Source organism: Choloepus didactylus, chromosome 1 (genome assembly GCF_015220235.1).
Source record: "Choloepus didactylus isolate mChoDid1 chromosome 1, mChoDid1.pri, whole genome shotgun sequence".
NCBI classification, from domain to species: domain Eukaryota; kingdom Metazoa; phylum Chordata; class Mammalia; order Pilosa; family Megalonychidae; genus Choloepus; species Choloepus didactylus.
The window spans coordinates 184,761,979-184,782,464 of record NC_051307.1 but is presented as its reverse complement, the minus strand read 5'-3'; the positions used below and the strand labels follow the sequence as shown (position 1 = coordinate 184,782,464).

The 20,486-nt window shown below is 35.6% G+C and overlaps 1 protein-coding gene across 1 annotated transcript in view; it reads left to right on the top strand.

Moving 5' to 3' along the window:
* DYNC1LI1 (dynein cytoplasmic 1 light intermediate chain 1) overlaps window positions 1-20,486 on the top strand; it is a 47,838-nt gene that overhangs the window by 17,064 nt on the left and 10,288 nt on the right. The window contains exons 3-7 of the mRNA XM_037846617.1: window positions 8,565-8,681; window positions 9,380-9,610; window positions 14,400-14,569; window positions 16,785-16,878; window positions 19,824-19,959. Coding sequence (XP_037702545.1) covers window positions 8,565-8,681; window positions 9,380-9,610; window positions 14,400-14,569; window positions 16,785-16,878; window positions 19,824-19,959 — 748 coding nt within the window. The remainder of the gene's footprint in view (window positions 1-8,564; window positions 8,682-9,379; window positions 9,611-14,399; window positions 14,570-16,784; window positions 16,879-19,823; window positions 19,960-20,486) is intronic.

The window sequence follows — 20,486 nt, the reverse complement described above, 5'->3', positions numbered from 1 at the left end:
ATGTGTTGGACGTCCCCACCTGGGTTATTACTGATACTCTCACAAACATTGAGGACTGACAGTTTGGTGTGCCGAACCCTTGATCTTGGGGCTTGCCTTTATGAAGCTTGTTGCTGCAAGGGGGAGGCTAAGCCTACTTGTGGTTGTGCCTAAAAGTCTCCTCCAGAGATCCTCTTTGTTGCTCAGATGTGGCCCTCTCTTTCTAGCTAAGCCAACTTGGCAGGTGAATTCACTGCCCTACCCCCTATGTGGGACCTAACTCCTAGGGGTGTAAATCTCTCTGGTAATGCAGGATATGACTCCCAGGGATGAGCCTGGACCTGGCATTGTGGAATTGAGAAAATCTTCTTGACCAAAAGGGGGAAGCGAAATGAAAGAAAGTGAAGCTTCAGTGACTGAGAGATTTTAAATGGAGTCAAGAGGTCACTCTGGAGGGCATTCTTGTGCACTATATAGATATCCCTTTTTAGGTTTTAATGTATTGGAATAGCTAGAAGTAAGTACCTGAAACTATCAAATTCCAACCCAGTAGCCTTGACTCTTGAAGATGATTATATAACTATGTAGCTTACATGGGGTGACAGTGTGACTGAAAACCTTGTGGTTCACACTCCCTTTATCCGGTGTATGGATGGATGAGTAGAAAAATTGGGACAAAACCGAAATGAAAAATAGGGTGGGATGTGGGGGATGATTTGGGTGTTCTTTTTTACTTTTAGTTTTTATTCTTATTTTTATTCTTTCTGGTGTAAGGAAAATGTTCAAAAATAGATTGGGGTGATGAGTGCAAAACTATATAATGGTACTGTGAACAATTGATTGTATAGCATGGATGATTGTATGGTACGTGAATATATCTCAGTAAGACTGAATTAAAAAAAAACCAGTTGTCCGTAAATGTGAGGGTTGACTTCTGGGCTGCCAATTCTATTACATTTGTCTATATGTCTGTCCTTGTGCCAGTGCCATGCTGTTTTGATTACTGTGGCATTGTAATAAGTTTTAGGATTGGGAACTTCATTCTTCTTTTTCCAGATGGCTTTAGCTGTTTGGGGACCCCTATCCTTCCATATAAATTGGATGATGGACTTTTCCATTTCTCCAAAGAAGGCTGTTGGAATTTTTATTGGGGTTGCATTGAATCTATAAGTTGCTTTGGGGGTAGTATTGATATCTTAACATATGTACTTAGTCTTCCAATCCATGAACACAGATTATCCTTCCATTTACTTAGGTCTTCTTAAATTTCTTTTAGCAGTGTTTTGTAGTTTTCTGTGTACAGGTCCTTTATATCCATGGTTAGATTTATTCTTAGATATTTTTTTCTTTTAGTTGCTATTGTGAATAGAATTTTTTTTTCTTGATTTCTTCTTTCAGTTGTACATTGGTTGTGTAAGATACACTACTAATTTTGGGGTGTTTTTTCTTGAACCCTGCCACTTTGCTAAATTCAGTTATTAGCTCTAGGAGCTTTGTGGTAGATTTTTCGGGATTTTCTGTATATAGATCATATCATCTGCAAATCTGGTAAGTTTTACTTCTTCCTTTCCAATTTGTATGTTTTTTATTTCTTCTTTTTGCCTAATTGGTCTGGCAAGAACTTCCAGTACCATGTTGAATAACAATGGTGACAGTGGGCACCCTTGTCTAGTTCCTGATCTTAGAGGGAAAACTTTCGATTTTTCACCATTAAGTAGGATGTTAACTGTGGGCTTTTCATATATGCCCTTTATCATGTTGAGGAAGTTTCTTTCTATTCCTAGTGTCTAAGTGTTTTTATCAAGAAAGGGTGCTGTGGTTTGTTAATTGCTTTTTCTGCATCAATTGAGATGATCGTGTATTTTTTTTTCCTTCATTCTTTCAATGTAGTGTATTATATTAATTGATTTTTCTTGTTGTACCAACCTTGGATACCAGGGATAAATCCCATTTGATCATGGTGTATAATTCTTTTAATATGCTGTTGGATATGGTTTTCTAATATTTTGTTGAGGATTTCTGCATCTAACTTCAGAAGAGGTAATGGTATGTAGTTTCTTTTTCTTGTGGTATCTTTATCTGGTCAGGAAGGGCCTACTGGAGGAGGTGGTATTTGAGGGAAGGTGGGAAGGAAGTTCAGCAACATGAAGATTTCTGAAGGGAATGTGTTCCAGGCAGAGGAAACAGCAGATATAAAGTCTTCGAGGTTGGAATCTTTTAATTATGTAAGTGAGTTTTGGGGAAACAGGTGGCAAGACGAACAAAATTGCTTTTGTACATATTGAATGTGAGTTATTTTGGGACATCCAGGTAGCACTGATCAGTAAGAAGTTCAGTAGAGGCTGTGGTTGGAAGGAAATCTAATGGTCCCTAGATAGTAGGTAGAATTGAAGTCATGGGTGTGGAAAGATTCCCTGGGAAATACAGAGAGAGTATATATTGACTGGGTGGGAACAGACGAACAACCTCCAAGGAAGACTAAGGGCCAACCACCTCAGAGGAAAGGTGGTAGAATTGGAGAGGGTGGAGTTACTGAAGCTGTGTAAGTGAGAATCTTCTTGGCTTCTACATCTTCCTCATCCTTCTCCTAACTCCCAACCAAATCCAGCTGTCAATACTCCCACTGCCAATATCTTAGTTCAGCCCTACCTCATGTCTTGGTAGAAGTCTTATATTAATCCATTGTCCATCTCCTTATTCTTAATCTTATTCCTGTCAATCAGTTTTCTACATTTTTGCCGTGACAGTCTTTCTGAACTATCTAAAATATGGCAGTGGCTTCCCATCATCTTCAGGATAAAGTCCAACCTCAGCCTGGCGTAAGATGCCCTTAATGATCTGGCTTCCCTGTTTTATTCTCACCTTCTGCTTCCTTTTCCCCTCACATCCTAAATTTCTTGCATTCAAATTTTTTGTCCTTTCCAGAAGGACACTCCTTTGCCACCAGGCCTCTGAAGATGCTTTCCTTATTTCCTGGAATGACTAACTCTCCATGGTCCATTAAACAGAGATTAGGCTAACTTGTTACCTTCTCTACAGAGCTCTTTCTGACTTCCAAGCAAAACCAGGGTTTTCCTTCTCTGGGCTTACTTCCTGATTTGTTGCGTATCTCTGGTGTAGACCTAATGACAAATCAGTAACTCTGGAGGCGGGACCCAGTAATACACATTTTAACAAGCTCTTCAAGTGATTTTGATACATGTGCAAGTCTGAAACGTGCAAGTTTGGTTTGGTAAATGAATAGTGGAAAGCATTTTCTCAGAGGAGTAAGGTCTGGTCTTATGATAAGTGTATTTGGTTCTTAGAAAAAGGAAACCGCCATGCTTTAGTGATGGTTGCAAGAACTTAAAATAGTGGGCATGTATAGTTAATATTGACAATATTTTTGATGTGAATTTGGGCTCAAGGTCTGTAATGAGCCTATTGACCTGAACCTTTAAAATTATAAATCAGATGAAAGGAAGACACAAAATTATTATTTAGAAAATCACCCATAATATCACCATTAAAGATAACCAAATTAAAAGTGATTATTTCTAGCCAACACTATTATGATTTTTATTTTCACCCTTATCCTTTGAGATTTTCTACTAGTGTGTGTGTATATATATGTATATATGCATATCTGTATATATATGCACACACACTCAGAAGCCTTTATATTTAAGTCATTCGAAATATTTTATAAATCCATGGAAATTCATCTGAAATTTTTGACCCTTAAGAAGGTATTTTTCACTTTCTAACTTCTCAGGCAGGAATTAAAATAAGAAATTAAAATAAGAAAAATCCTGGGTCATATTAAATTCTGTTGTACCTGGTTAATTACTGCCTATTTTAATGAGTCTATACATTATTTAGAAAATCCTTATTGAACATTATGTTGTTGTTTAAACTTCTGTTATAAGGCTAGGCACTAGAGTTTTGCTTATACTATGTAACATTATTTCTTTGGGGTAGTCAGAATTCAGTTGGTGTCATTTGGTGCCATAAGAGTAAAGGCTAAGAAATCTTTGTTCTTTTTAGTTCTAGAACAGACTCAGGCTCCTTTTAAGAGAAAGTTTTCATCGAGTCCCTCCTATGGTGATTTAAACTATTTCTGTTGTAACCTCTAAAGCTCTTGCCTACTGAACTGACTAGATATAAATTCTTTTTGTTTATAGTTCTTGTACAACTACAAAACTAAAAAAAATTATAAATTAAAGACTAAAAACTATAAAGCTGATAAAATTCAAATTAGTGACACACTATAAGAAATAATGTTTTGCTGAAATTAAATGCCAGTGTTGGATTTAATAATAGAAGTATTTATAAGTTTTATTTTTCACCCATTACTTTATTCCATTTTAAGCATGATGGCTCATCATGGGACTCATCATCATTATCATAGACATTACTGTTTCTAACATCATGAACCAGATTAATTGTACACTGTAAAAATAATACTGAAAAATAAGTACTTATTTAATGACAAGTTCTTTATTGCCTGTTTAAGGCTACACTTATTGCTGTGAAGCATTGGAAAATGGTTCATAAAAAGAAGTGGTCTGCCAAGTACGACTGGATGTGATATTGACTGTTCTGGCACAGTTTTTCTTGAGTTTGGCACTCCTTTGTGTTCATGCTCTTCTCTGTTCTGCCTGTATCACTTGACCTCACCTTGGCACCAGTAGGATTACAAACACCAATGCAGAGGTAGGCAGAAAAATCTTGTGGCAGCATTCAGTTATAAAGATGGCATTCATAAGACCCAAGACATATATAAATTTTTTTTTCAGTTTTAACTTGAAAATGAAAGCAATTTAGAAATCTCAGAACTCATGGATCTCTAGGGATAAGTCCTCAGAACCAAGAAACTTAGCTTTACTATTTGTGAGAACTATGGATATGATATTACTCATAACTAAATTAGTCCATGAAACAATAACTTAGCATTTAAATAAATTTTTCGGTATTAAAAATCTCATCAGGAATCAGGCGCCACCCTGATCAGGATGGTAGAGTGCGACACTTCACGTCTCCATCTCCCTCCCCCAAAAAAGCCTTGAACAACCAGCAAGAATTGACAGAAATATTTTTCTCAGGTTCCAGAAAACAAAGGATTGTAGTAACAGGTTGAGCGCCTTATCAAGAAAAAGACTAAACACTGTAGGATCTCGTGAAACCATTGCTAGCCTTTTCTGCATCCCTCATCAGCTCAGCCTGGAACATGCCGGCACTCCCAGTGAGGATCCCTGGTCCCAGTTCCAGAGGGAACAGAGTTGCCCCTGTGCACATGCTCGGAGCATGTATGTCTGGCCCAATTTGGTGTGGCCTGAGGGACTCACCATGCCAGAACCTACCCCGTGTGTGGAACGCAACTCAGAGAATTCTCCTGCAGAACATTGTAGGGGAGCAGTGAAGTCATCTTGGGGTAAGGAATTGCTTGCTGGCTTTAGGACATAAAGTGAGAAAACCATTTCCTAGGGAAGAAGGGACATTTGTAACATTTGTAACCCTGTAAACAGAGGAGTTCCTAAGTCCACATGAGCATGTCTGAGAAAAGACTGATGATCAGAAAGAAAGAAGCCCCTATGCTTTGGCCTGGAGTTACTCCTATATAACCCATTCTTTGGATAAGCCCTGAAGGAGAGCACTTGCACAGGTCAATCTACAAAGTCTGAGAAGGGTGTTTTCTTTTATTTCTTCTTCTATTTTTTATTGTTACTTCCTGGCATTCAAGGAAAACTTGGTCATAAGACTAGCTGTTTGCAAACTTAGGAACAGAAGCCACAGAGTCTGAATTTGAGTGATAATGCATTAAAATATCAGTATGTCCAGGTTGGTAAAAAGTGTATAAAACATGGAAAGAAACGGTAAGCAATGGCCCAGGCAGAGTTAAAGAGTAAAGCATTAGAAACTATCAACAAGAAGGACCAGACCTGGGACATACCAGACAAGACTTTTTAAAAAATAGGTCCTAAAGATGGTAAAGAGCTAAAAGGAAAACATGGGCAAAAGATACCGGGAAAGCGATAGATGGACACAAACAGAATAGCAATAGAGAGATGGAAATTATTAAAAGAAATTAAAGAGTGCTAAGACTACAGTAACAGAAATTAAAAATTCCCTGAATTGATTCAATAGTAGCTTGGAGCTGGCAGAAGAATCAGAGAACTTGAAGCGGAGACCATTAAAATCCTTCAGTCTGAGGCACAGAAAGAAGAAAGAATGAAGAAAAGTAAACAGAGCCTGAGGAACCTGTGGGACACCATCAACTGTAACAATATATGCATTGTGGGAGCCCCAGAAGGAAAATAAAGAAGAGAAAGGGGCAGAGAGAATATTCAAGGAAATAATGACTGGAAACATCCCCAATTTAACAGTAGGCATGAATATACATACATCCAAGACACTCAACAAATTCCAAATATCAATAAATCCTGATATACCCATGCCACAGCATATTATAATCAGACTGTCAGATGCCAAAGATAAAAACAAAATTCTGAAAGCTGCAAGAGAGAAGCAACGTGTCACGTACAAGGGATCCTCAGTAAGATTAAGTGCCAGTTTATCATCAGAAACCAGGGAGGCAAGAAGGCAGTGGAGTGACATATTTAGAGTGCTGAAAGCGAAAAATTGTCACACAAGAATTCTATATCCAGCAAAACTGTCTTTCAAAAATGAGGAGGAGATTAAGACATTCCCAGATGGACAAAAGCTGAGGAAGTTTGTCACCATTAGAGCGGCCCTACAAGAGAAGCTAGAGTTCTGCAGGTTGAAAAGGAAGGACAAGACAACAGGTTGAAGCTGCATGAAGAAATAAGATTCCTAGTGAGAGTAATAACATGGGTAAAGATAAATGCCAATACTATTGTATTTTTGGTTTATAACTCCACTTTTTACTTCCCACAAGATCTAAAAGGTAAATGCATAAAATGTAATGATAAATTAGTGGTTTAGGACTCATAATATATATGAATATGCAATTTGTGACAAGAACTCCATAAAGTAGTGGGGGCATGGAGGAGTAGAGCAATTCAGTTTATATTACTGAAGTTAAGTTGGTATCAAAGCAAAGGAAATTGTTATAGATTTAGCTAAATTTAAGGCGCATGGTAACTTCAAGCAAATATAGGAGAATATTCAAGTTCACAGAGACAGAAATTAAAGAACAGGTTGCCAGGGGTGAGGGGCAAGGGAAAGGGGATATAGTGCATAATGCATATAGTGTTTCTGTTGGGTGAAATAGGTAAGTTTTAGTAATGGAACATGGTAAGGGTACTACAGTATTGTGGATGTGATTAATCTCTTTCAGTGGTATGCTTGGGAGTGATTGAGATGGGAAAGTTTTGTTGTCTATATGTTCTCAGAATAAAAAAATGAAAAAAGAGCAACTAAAGAAACAGTAACAATTAAAGACAATACATGATCCTGGATGGGATCTAGCAAGGAAGGAGAAAAGGCTCAAATGGACATTGTGAGGACATGTGAAAAAACTGGATTGTAGACTAAGCTTTATATCAATGTTAAATTGCTTGAGTTTGATAACTGCCCTTAAGGTGGTTACTTAAGTGAATATCCTTGTTCTTAGGAAGTATACATGACAGTATTAAGCGTACATGTATGTACATGGCATGATGTATACAAACTTAAATATACATGGAAAGATGTATACAATCTATACTCAAGTGCTCAGAAAATGGATTGATTGATGGATGGATGGACATGGATAGAATGATATGGCGGAGGTGGCAAAAAGTTAAAATTGGTCGATCTGGATATTTGGGTGTTATGTGTAGGCTAGGGTTCTCTGTATGTGGTTTGTATTATTTTTTAAATTGTCCTGTAAGTGTGAATGTATTTCAAAATAAAAAGCTAAAAAAATATATATACTTACCAAAACATTGAACAGATAGCCTTGTTTTTAAATTTTTGAAATTTGTGCCAAGTTTAAATCACATTGTTTCCTGCTGTTAGTATGTTTTAAGTCTATTTTTTATATTTGTTCTACATTCCCTCTACTCTTTTTTTTTTTTAATCCAACTTACTATTCTCCCCCACCACTACTCCTTTCCCCTGCTATGTATTACTTATAGCTTCATAGTTTTGATAAAGCTCCTATCAGAATTCCCTGCCATGGTCAGTTTTGATGTACCGTCTGTCCTCTATGATTGGCCTGTGGCTGGCATATGACCTAAACCCTAAACTGGACCACTTAAGAGTCTTTAGTTGATATTTTTCATACTCAAAGCCAAGAGATAAAGTGTTTTGTTCCTTGTAGTTTAAACTGGAATGATATAAGGGTGGAGCTTCCTGTAGCTGTAGTTCCCACTTTGCCTCCCCACCTCCTGAAAATTACCTGCAAAGGAAGCCATCTGTAATAGAATGAGATTTAACAAGAGGAGCAGAGAGACTGGGGGAAGAGGACCGTGGTGGTGAAGAGGTCTGCATCTTTGACTATAGCTACCTGGTTATCTTCCATCAACTTACCTTTTTTGATTGAAGCCATTTTCAGTTGAATTTTTCAGTTGGCACCAGAAAGCATTCTAAATAATCTATATTATAATTTAAAAGATTTGTCCATTTTTATATGTATCTAGGTGAAGATGGAGCTGGAAAAACAAGCTTAATAAGAAAAATACAGGGAATAGAGGAGTACAAGAAAGGAAGAGGATTAGAATATTTGTACTTAAATGTGCATGATGAAGACAGGGAAGGTGAGTGTCTATCTGCAATCTAAGTTTCCTGAAGTCTTTTCTGAGGTGTGCTGTTTGCTCACATTAGTAATTGACTTTTCTTAGTATGTTGGTTTTCACTAGGAGTCCTACCATGTCATACTAGTCAATAGATATTTATGTTTAGGCATACTTGCATTGGTTTGGGATTGTGGATTATAGTGATACTTTTAAACATTTTAGGATATTCCAGTGTGCAGACCTTACCTTTCTTGCTATGCTTGAGGTACTTCAATTTTGAGTTCATTCTTCCTGAGATAGTGAAATAATAGGATCCTATCATTGTTTTGCTGCCTTCCTTTTCACCTTTTCATTTTCTGACAGAAAATTGTCATCTACTCCCCTGCTTTTCTCATCAGCCATTTTCCTTCTGTAGATCACTTTCTTTATCGTTTTTTTATATAATATCTTGACTATGTATGGCTCTGCTGATGCTAAGAATATATAAACATATTATGCAGTTTCTGGTTTAGGATTGAGAAATATGAAGTAGAAAATCCTGTGCTTTGTGTTGGCAGTTAAATAATTTTCAGGAATATTTTTTAGGTTTTTACTAAATTCATAGATGTGACTTAAATATTAGAAGCTTGTCAAAACCAGCTCTGAAATACAAAGAAGTGTTGTTGGATGATGAAATAACTCAATCCCATTGCTTGGTAACTTTCTTTTTTCTGTTTTAGATCAAACAAGATGTAATGTATGGATCTTAGATGGAGACCTGTATCACAAAGGTCTCCTTAAATTTTCACTGGATGCCATTTCTCTGAAGGACACTCTAGCTATGCTGGTTGTTGATATGTCAAAGCCTTGGACTGCTTTGGATTCTTTACAGAAATGGGCAAGTGTTATTAGAGAACATATTGACAAATTGAAAATTCCTCCTGAAGAAATGAAAGAAATGGAACAAAAGTGTGAGTAGTCTAGAAATATTAATATAGATTTCAAATGCAAAATTTTTTAGTGACTATAATAATCATTAGGAATTTTTTTTTTGCTATGAATAACATTTAATGAAGGAAATATGTGTAACTACTGTTTTGTTTTTAGAAGAAAAAAATAAAATACAATATAAGGGTCATATAACAACAGCAACAACGCCAAGAATCCCATACACTCCCTATTATCCTCCTCTTATAGACCTTTAGCTTTGGCATATTGTCTTTGTTACAATTAATGGAAGCATATTACAATGTTACTGTTAACTATAGACTCCAGTTTGCATTAATTGTATTTTTTCCCCTATACCATCCAGTTTTCAACACCTTGCAGTGTTGACGTTCATTTGTTCTCCCTCATGTTAAAACATTCTTATATTAGTACACTTAATGACCATCACTGACTTCTCTAGGTTTCAATAAATTATGCAATCCCAGTCTTTATTTTCTATCTTTCTTTCTGGTATCATACGTGCCCGTAGCCTTCCTCTTTCACCCATACTCACACTCATCTTTGTTCAGAATACATAAAATATTCTGCTGCCATCACACAGTATTGTGCTATCTATTTCTGGATATATACAACCAATCCTGTTGAACATTTTTGACTCCTTCAGTATCAGATGCCTGATCTCTACCATTTTTCTATCTCCTGATAATCTGTGTTCTTAACTTAAACTTTCAGTGTTCATTCATTAATGTTAGTTCATATTAGTGAGACCATACAGTATTTGTCCTTTTGTTTCTGGCTAATTTCACTCAACATAATGTCTACTGTCTGTAATTTTTGTCTTTTGGATTTTATATGTCATATCTTATTTATTTTTATCTTTTTTCTTTCTCTTTTTATTCTTACTGATAGTCTTCATTATTTCTTGTAGAGCAGGTATCATGTTCACAAACTCTCTCAGTGTCTGTTTGTCTGAGAATATTTTAAACTGTCCCTCATATTTAAAGGACAGTTTTATCAGAAATAGAATTCTTGGTTGGCAGTTTTTCTCTTTCAGTATCTTAAACATATCATACCATTGCCTTCTCACCTCCATGGTTTCTACTGAGAAATTCGCATATAGTCTTATTGAGCTTCCCTTGTATGTGATGGATCGCTTTTCTCTTGTTGCCTTCAGAATTCTCTCAGTCTCTGACATTTGATAATCTGATTATTAAGTTTCTTGGAGTAGGTCTATTTGGATCTATTCTGTTTGGGGTACACTGTGCTTCTTGGATCTATAATTTTATGTTTTTCATAAGAGATGGGAAATTTTCAGTGATTATTTTCTCCATTATTGTTTCTGCCCCTTTTCCTTCTGGGACATCCATGGCACATATATTCATTCACTTAATGTTGTCATTCAATACATGAGCCATTGCTCATATTTTCCATTCTTTTCCAGTATCAAGAAAATTGTTCTTTTGTTTGTAGGATTTCAGATGTCCTGTCCTCCAGTTCATGACTCCTTTCTTCTTCCTCTTCACATCTGCTGTTGTATGTCTCCATTGTGTTTTTCATCTCTTCTGTTGCGCCTTTCATTCCCATAAGTTTTACCATTTGTTTTTTCAAGCTTATGAATTCTTCTTTATGGTCACTCAGTGTCTTCTTTATATCCTTCATCTCTTTTTCACATTTTCCTTCAGCTCATTGATTTGATTTAGAAGATTTGCTTGAACATCTTTAATTAGTTGTTTGAGGTCCTGTATCTCATTTGAATTGTAAGTTTGTTCCTTTGACTGGGCCATAGCTTCGTTTTTCCTAATGTGACTTGTAATTTTTGGTTGGGTAGGCATCTGGCTTCCTTGATTACCCCAGTCAGATTTTCCAAGGTCAGATGTGCCCAGGTCTCAGGAGGAAGGTGTAATCAGTATTAAGAAAATAGTCAGTTTCCTGTGAGGCCTCTATACTCTGTGCTTTTCCTGTTCTGTCCAGCAAGTGGTGCTTGTCAGCCCGCAATTCCTCCTGGTGTAAAGAGCCTCTGTCCCGGCCAGGAGCTGAGGGAGTCAGAAGCCAAGCTTAAATTGTTTCTGTTTTCTTTTTTTTTTTTCCCCCAGGCCCTGGGGTCTGAATTCTCTGAGGGAGGGCAGCCATTTGAGCTGGGCCCTGCCCCCCCTTTTCTTAGGGAAGATATGCCCTTTAGGGAATTATCTTGTATACTTGACTTCTTCCTTTGTCTCTCTGACTCTCTTAACTCTACCCTTGCGTGGGTTAGGGCAGACAATTGAAAATGCCTGAGGCTTTCTCTAATGAGCTGCTTAGAATGGGAGAAAAAAAGGAAAAAGAAAGAAATCCTCTTTCAGAGCTAGTCCCCAGACCCCCAGTTTTGCTGGTCAACTGGAATTGGTACCTGGTTCTCTGTGCTCCTTTTTCTTAGGACACAGCTGTTTTCCAGTATTTTGAGCTCAGCCATCTCCAAAAGCCTCTGTTTTTATTAATTTTTTTTTTTTCATCAGCCCCTCATCCTCTATCCTGAGAGAGACCTTAAGGTTCCTTTCCTGCTTGCTCCGGATTTATCTGTGCTTGTAGCTTGTATTTAAGTATTCCAGATTTGTTAAGTAAAACCACACGTCCAGCTTGGTTGAGTTACTCTCCCTTGCTGCCAGCAGCCTGCTTCTTTTTTCCACAGGAAAATGTTCCAGCTCAGACTGCCATACCAGTGGGGGAGGGGTGCCAGTGCCACAGTTTGGGGAGCTTTACTTACAGTTCTATGCTGTGATCTCAGCCATTCCACCCATTCCAGGCTGGTGTATGATGCATGTCCTGGCATGGATATCCCTTAACAGTTGTTCCAATATATTTACTAGCTGGTCCTGGCTGTTTACTAGTTGCTCTAGAGCTGTAACTACTGTTTTTGTAAAGTTCAATTTGAGTGATGTGCTAGGTTTTAACATACTTTTAAATTGGAAACCTATACACAATGGCAGACTCCTTAGTAGAAATGCCTTTTCTTTTTGCCACAGGGCTGTTGTGTTCATATTGAAAGTAGTTTTTCAGGGTGAACAGGAAGCTGAATCTTTCCTCAGCTGCTAATTTTCAGCAGTTTAATCTCTTGATTACATCAATTTTATCAACCTTGTCAAAGTGTCTGAAAAGGCATGAACAACATAAATATAAAGATGTTAACTTAGTTTTATGATTTACAAAGTACATAATATATTTTATATGTTCCTGTGTGAATTGGAAATTTTCATGGAAATTATGAAAATGATCTGGGTGTTTTCTAACAGGTTGTAAGCCAGTGACATTTTTGAATTTTACTTAGAGTTCTTCATTTGCCAATGTTGTACTTTGCTTAAGAAAATATACAAATGAAATGCTGCTTTTCTTTGCTATTGTTAGTTGATAATAACTTTTGGGAGGGGAGATTGACTGCTTACTGGGATTTATGTGTAAGGGAACAGTAGAAATATAAGAGAATTTATATCTTAAGTCAATAAAAAGATGTTTGAATGCTTTTAATCTGTACCTCTCTTTCCCTGGTGGCCATTGCCTGTGTGTTGTTTCTTTTTTCTTTTCTTTTTCTGTATTTTCCCCTGTATCTGAGTTTATACTGGAGTAGTGGTTCTCAACATGTGATTCCTGGACCAGCAGCATCAATAGTATCAGCTGGGAATTTGTTGGAAATGCATATTCTCACATCTCACCTCATACTACTGAATAAGAAACCAGTAATTTGTGGTTTAACAAGCCTTTGGGTGATTCTGGTGCTTGCTAACATTTGAGAACCACTGTGAGATTTAAGCCTCTGATATCAAGGTAGCCAGTAGAGCTGCTACTCTGGTGTTGCTGGAGGAACCATGTTCAGCTGCTCAGGATTCATCTTGTCCTTGACCTCACAAAAGTTTAGGACAGTTTTCCTCCATGAGAGTCAGTCTTCTTATTCATAATTACCTTTTTTTTTTAAATAAATAAATTATTTAAATTATGTAATTATATAAATCTTTATTTTTTAATTGAAAATATATTATTTTCCTACAGCATTAAATAGTCTTTGAAACTTGACTTTTTATAATTATATGATATTCCCTCATATACTGTTTTAATCCTATAGTGTGGGTAATTTAAGTCATTTCCAGATTTGTTGTTTCACTTTTAAACATGATGAACAGTCTCATGTGAAAATCCCAGTGTGCATGCAACATTGATTGAGATTAATTCCTAGAAAGGTAGTTACTGATTGTTAAGCCTTTTGATACATTTATGTTTACTTTTTTTGTTAAGCAAAGGTTCTTAATCTTGGAAATGAGTTCTGCGGCTTTATCATCATTGGCAATATCTTATTAATTCTTACCAGGGTTACAGAATGAATATGCCCAAGATTAAGCATTGGTAGAAAGAGGAAGTAGACCTGTATAAAGGGTTTAGGCAAAGAAAATTAATATTAGAAAGTTACCCAGAACTATCTTTTAAATTGTGGGGTATCTTCCCACATTTTCTTTTATCCGTTCAACGTCCTTGTGAATTACAGAAGGTTGAGAGACAGAACTACATTATGACTTGCCTAAAGTATTTTATATGGATGGAACCAGACTTACATAGAACCCTACTCTGGAGCCATTCAGTGCTGTACTCTGCCTCCTAATAATTCATGTGGGTCCTGTGTCTCTATATTCTCTTCGAAATAAGTTTCTCAAAAACTTTTTGTTTCTTTTCTTACACCAGAATAAGTATAAGTGCTAGTAAAATATATATTTAGATTATGTCAGAAAAATCTACCTGTTGAAGTAAAGCAATTTCTGAACTAAGAATTAAATTATTTACTTTGATTTTTAGTGATTAGAGACTTCCAAGAATATGTAGAGCCAGGAGAAGATTTCCCAGCTTCTCCACAGAGAAGAAATACCGTCTCACAGGAAGACAAAGATGACAGTGTGGTTTTACCTCTGGGTGTGGATACACTTACACATAACTTGGGCATTCCAGTACTAGTAGTTTGCACAAAGGTTAGTGTACTTCCAAGAGATTCTGCTACTGATATTCACCAAGAATGAATAGTTGTTTTGTTTTCTAGGCTTTCTTTGAAGTTAACACATTAATTTTCCTAACAACAGAAATAATAGTTTGAGATATTGAATGATATTCACATGTGATGTTAATCATAGCTTCATTAAAAGAAAGTATTATTTGAAATATATGTGATTGAGTTTCATTTTCCTAATTCCTACTTAAACTCCATTATACAATCAGTTTAATAGAAATAATTATAGGTAAGATGATAGTTTAATTATTTTGATAGCTTAATTTTTACAACAAAATAGTTTCAACATTAAAATTTTTTTCTTTAAACAATTTAAAAAAATTTTTTTACAAATTTTATTTCAATAGTAAATTTGAATATGGTATGATTATGTCCTTAAAATAAAATAGGCTTAAACACTGGTAGCCCCTATTATGTCCAGTTGATATGCTGTTAGCAAGGCTTATCAATTTATTCTAGAGGTTCTGGTAGGATCATTGTTATCAAAATTCTGTTAATTTAGTTCTGTCACTATATACACTTAATAATGAAATCAACTTTCCTTCAAAAATAATTCAGAGTTCAAGTTCATTTTCTCCCCTTTTGGTCCTAAGTAGTATGAAAATGATAGAACATAACCCGATTAAGACCTAAAATTTTTAATGTTTTTTTGTATCATAAAACTTGCTTTATAATTAAAAGAAGGTATGGAATTTATAAATTTTTGGAATAAAGGTGATAAAGAATTTAAAATCTATCTTAGGTTTTACATTAAATGCTACAGAATTTTTAATAACAGATGGGGCAGAATTTAACATGATTAAGTTAAGGTCTTATCTGCCTTTTCAAATGGAGATTTTGGTATAATTAGTTACACCTTTTCTATAAGACTATGTTTTTAAAAGCTCACCCTGGAATCCTTTTGTATATGGTTGATTTTTGTTTTGTTTTGTTGGGCAAAAAGCTGTTTATTTGCAGTTGTTTCCCAGATTTTACATTACAGCTTGCCTCTTAAAAAGCAATTTTATTTTTCCAAAGAAAAATGTTAAGCTTAAAGGATTCTGAGTCAGTATCAAATGAGTCATAGATTCTTAATATTTTCAAGCCAAAAGAAATTATCCTCTGTAGTTCAGAGACTGTAAGTCACCATCAGATGTACCTCAGTTTAAGAGCTTTAAAAATGTATAGGGGGATAGGAGAATGTATGTCTCGGAATGGATGAGGTATGGTGGTTCAACTCCATCAGTTTAAAGATTCTGGAAATTGAGGTTCAGGGAGAATAAGTTTCTTGTTTTAAGTCCACAATCTTTGAGGTAAATTAAAATCTCTATTAAACTACCATGTTTCACCAAAATGGTCGTAAGTCATCATGTAATAATCATTCTCAGAGTTCTGTAAAATGGTCAAAGAGATTCTGTTCTGTGGTGTATATATGTATAACCAAAAAACATTACATATCAAATCTGATCCCAATCTAATGTTAGGTATAATGAACTTTATTAAATGTTTCTTTTCAGATTTCACATTGTCTCTTTTCAGAATGGTTTGGGGGAAATTATTTGAATGTCATGATATTTGAACCATGCCTTTTTTTTTCCTTAACTTTTTTTCTATAGAAAGCAGAATTCAGAATTGTTTCATTGAATGAAAAGATGAAAAGGTGGTATTTCAAAAACAGTCTGTAATTCCCTTATTTTACTGTTGGTGAGATCATTGTGAGTGAACAAAAGCACCAGAAAGTAAATGGTCAATTAAGAATTATCGGATAAACAGAGGAATAAAGAGGAAATGTGAGAAGTGGAGACTAACTACACAGAAGTTTTATAGAACTGGAATAGATTTTTAGATCTTGAAAACTTTGTTCTAGGATGTAAGTAGTTGAGTTAATAAGTGTGATCACTCAGTAGAAGTTGTCCTGTTATTCTTCATTCCTTACAGACTAAAATTTTCTCTTTGGTATTCTCACCAGATTCAATATAACACAGAAGTCAATGCTTTTTAAACAAATAAAAGTATTCTTTAGTCTTAAGACTCCAGCCAAAAGTCTTTAGACAGATAGGAGTGGTTGATACTCTAGATCCTACTCTTCAGTCACCATGTCAGAGTGATGTTCTCACACCCATAATTGAACCATTTAAATCATTTTTAATTTTCATTATTTAAAGTTAATGTTGTGTTGTTCTTTTCAATTAACTGCACAGTGTGATGCCATTAGTGTATTGGAGAAAGAACATGACTACAAAGATGAACATTTTGATTTTATTCAGTCACATATCCGGAAGTTTTGTTTACAGTGTATCCTTTAACAAATTGCTTGGTGCAGTGTACCCTTTGTATTTTTGTTTGATTTTTTAGGTAAAATAATTAAATGATGGACTTTAGAAATTCCGGAAGTGTTTTTCTTCCTACATCTGGTTGGAATTTTCATTTTTAGTTCTCAAATAATTTATATCTGGATATTTTTAGAGAGAGAAGTAAGTATTGAAATATGTAACTGATTTGCTTTGTTTCAAGTACTATGCTTAAGAAAAATGATTATCAGTGTTTTGTGAGCATATCTGATTAAAAAGCTGTATTCATTTATTGGGGGTGGAGCAAGATCAGGCTTTGGATTTGTATTGCTCATTTTTAATATGATTATATGTCATCATCTCATTAGTTTAATGCATTGGTTTCAAAATCTGGCTGTGCATCAGGCTCTGGCCCATCTAAGATCTACTGAATTGGAAAATTCCAAGATGAGGCTGGAGCATCTGTATTTTAAAAAAGATTCTTGGATAATTTTGGTGACCACAAGATTTGAAAACCTGTCTTGAGGCATCTTGTATAATCAAGGTTTCAAGGATTAGATAAGCAAATGAATAACATTTACAACTAAGAGAGGTAGACAATGAGGGTTGTAAGTTAATGCTTTTAAAAGAATTTGTTGCTGAGAACTTATTCACAGCTTCCGTGCACTGAAGAGAGTTGTTTCCACCCATCCCAGTTGGATCAGAAGTTTTGCGATTGGTTTCCCTACCCAAAGCTTTTGAGTCTGAAAAGTAAAGAAATGTTATTAGGAATAGATAGTAATAATAGGCAACACCCATGCTTATAGTGTCCACAATTTACCATTCATTTTCCTTAGTTTATGGACCACATAATATAGAAAGCCTAACTAAATAAGATCTTTTGACACTGGTAGTTTCCCTTTCCTCATCTTCCTTCCATTCTTTGTCTTCTGCATGAGCCTGTCTCTTTTCATGTCACATGATGGTTGAGTTTAGTTAAAGGACACTCGTCTACATAAGAATCTTAGAAAACAAAAAGTGGGAGTAATTTAAGTAGGTGTCTGCTCTAGTTTGCTAATGCTTTCGGAATGCAAGACACCAGAGATGGATTGGCTTCTATAAAGGGGGTTTATTTGGTTACACAGTTACAGTCTTAAGGCCATAAAGTGTCCAAGATAACACATCAGCAATTGAGTACCTTCACTGGAGGATGGCCAATGGTGTCCGGAAAACCTCTATTAGCTGGGAAGGCACATGGCTGGTGTCTGCTCCAAAGTTCTGGTTTCAAAATGGCTTTCTCCCAGGATGTTCCTCTCTAGGCTGCAGTTCCTCAAAAATGTCACTCTCAGTTGCACTTGGGATATTTGTCCTTTCTCAGCTTCTCTGGTGGAAGAAAGAGTCTGCTCTCAATGGGCATCTTCAAACTGTCTCTCATCTGCAGCTCCTGTGCTTTCTTCAAAGTGTGCCTCTTGGCTATAGCTCCTCTTCAAAACATCACTCACAGCTGCACTGATTTCCTTCTGTTTGTCAGCTCATTTATATGGCTCCACTGATCAAGGCCCACCCTGAGTGGGTGGGGCCACGCCTCCATGGAAATATCTCATCGGTTATCACCTACAGTTGGGTGGGGCACATTTCCACGTGAACAACCTAATCCAGACGTTCCAACTTAAACCCCACTAATATGTCTGCTTCACAGTATTGCATCAAATAGGCTTTTTCTGGAGGACATAATACATTCAAACCAGCACAGTGTCTATAGCCTTTTTTGTTATTTTTGAAGATTAGAAAATTTGAGAAGTCTCTTTAAACGCTAAAGTAGAAAATGTCTGTACAGAAATGTAATCAGAAAGCTGTCTACTAAATGACAGACCTTTAGAGCCATCTGATTTTTAAAGTATTCAAAATGTGAGAAGTCCCCTTAAGATAGTGAAGTATGTGTTTGTCAGTGAGTGAAGGTGACAAACTAAAAAATCACCTTTATTTAAAAATTTTAATTGCAATGCAAAGTTTTTCAGCCAAGAAATTTGAATTATCATAAATCAATTCTAATTATGGGAAAGACCATTAGTGAGAAGTTCACATGATTAAGCTTTTACTTGAGCTTATGATGCTTGTTTCTACCAAGTTAAGTTTTATGTCAAGTTAAGTAGTATTTAGCTATACCACTTTTAGGTTCGTAAGCCTCAGTCTGCCATGTCCTAGGAAAGAAGTTAGACTATTCCATCATCTCTTGTGGACACAGTGGCCACTGTTAAGAGTGTGGTCCTCAGCAGGTGGTCGTAGAATCTTTAGTAGTCACTGACCACATCATCTGTCAGAGGTCATGTTGCCCCTTTTCCCATAGGCCTCTTGATCTTTTGATCCACCATATTTTGCATAAAAGATTAAAGTTAATTACATATCTTCATTTGAGGTTGTGTTAGCTCAAGTTTTGGTCATGAAATCTACTTTTGCCTTTGGTCATTCCCGGAAGGATTGCTCATTCAAATTCTCTCATCGGTGGTTCTCCTGAGCTTTGTCCCTGAAGTTCTAATTCCTGGGATTAGTGAAGCCTACAAGAGACAGTAGTACAAACTATCTTTGTTGAAAAAGTAAGCAAGACAGTTGTTGACAAATACTATCACCTCCCTCATGAAGTTTAGTAAGGTTAAAAAAAAAAAAACTTGTTCTTAATATACAGGTAGTAATGATGTCAGTTTTATTAAATTTACTTTTACTCTTTTGGCTTAATGAGGCTTTTGCCCACCTAAGTGAAATAGATTATGTAAAGGTTGTTTTATTTGCATTTTAGCTCAAATTAACATATTTTATATTTTTTAAATTCTCAATTTAATACTGAATGAAATACTGGTCGAAGTAAACTTTGAAACCAATATACATGTAGAAAAATGTTAAGCTGAGAACACAGAATTTTATGGTACATGTTCATGGAATTTGTCCAAAATATTCCTTAATGGTGTTATTCAGATGGTGCAGCGCTTATTTACACTTCAGTAAAAGAAAACAAAAATATAGATTTAGTATATAAATACATCGTTCAGAAACTATATGGATTTCCTTATAAGATTCCTGCTGTTGTTGTGGAAAAAGATGCAGTATTTATGTAAGTATACTCTTAAATATATTGTTTTATCATGTATTGATTTTACTATTTGATGGCATCATCATTTTCAGTTTTGAGGTGGGACCAATAAACCTTTCCATGTTGAATAGGTGAGAATCTGTTCCTAGATTGTTTTACTTATAACCTTCCTTGATCTATTTATTTTAGACTTACTGTCCTCCTAACCCCTTTCCCAAAGACCTTGCTATTATAGCTAAACTGTCTATTGGGTACAAAATATCAGTGTAGTGTCTACTTATTCTTTAAAAGTTTAGGATACATAAATTACCCAATTTGTAATCTAGATATGCTTTTTTAAAGTTTTCTGAATAAAATGGGGTGGTAATAATTAAAACTGCCTTCCTACTCAAAACTTTATGGCTTTTTTTTTATTAAAAAGATTGATAATCATTTTGAAACATAACTTGGGCGTTATAATAAAAAGCTGATTAGTTTTCCATGATTTGTCAGATTGATTTTGTAAAACATTCCCTTTATATGATCATGGATTGAATGGAAGAATGACT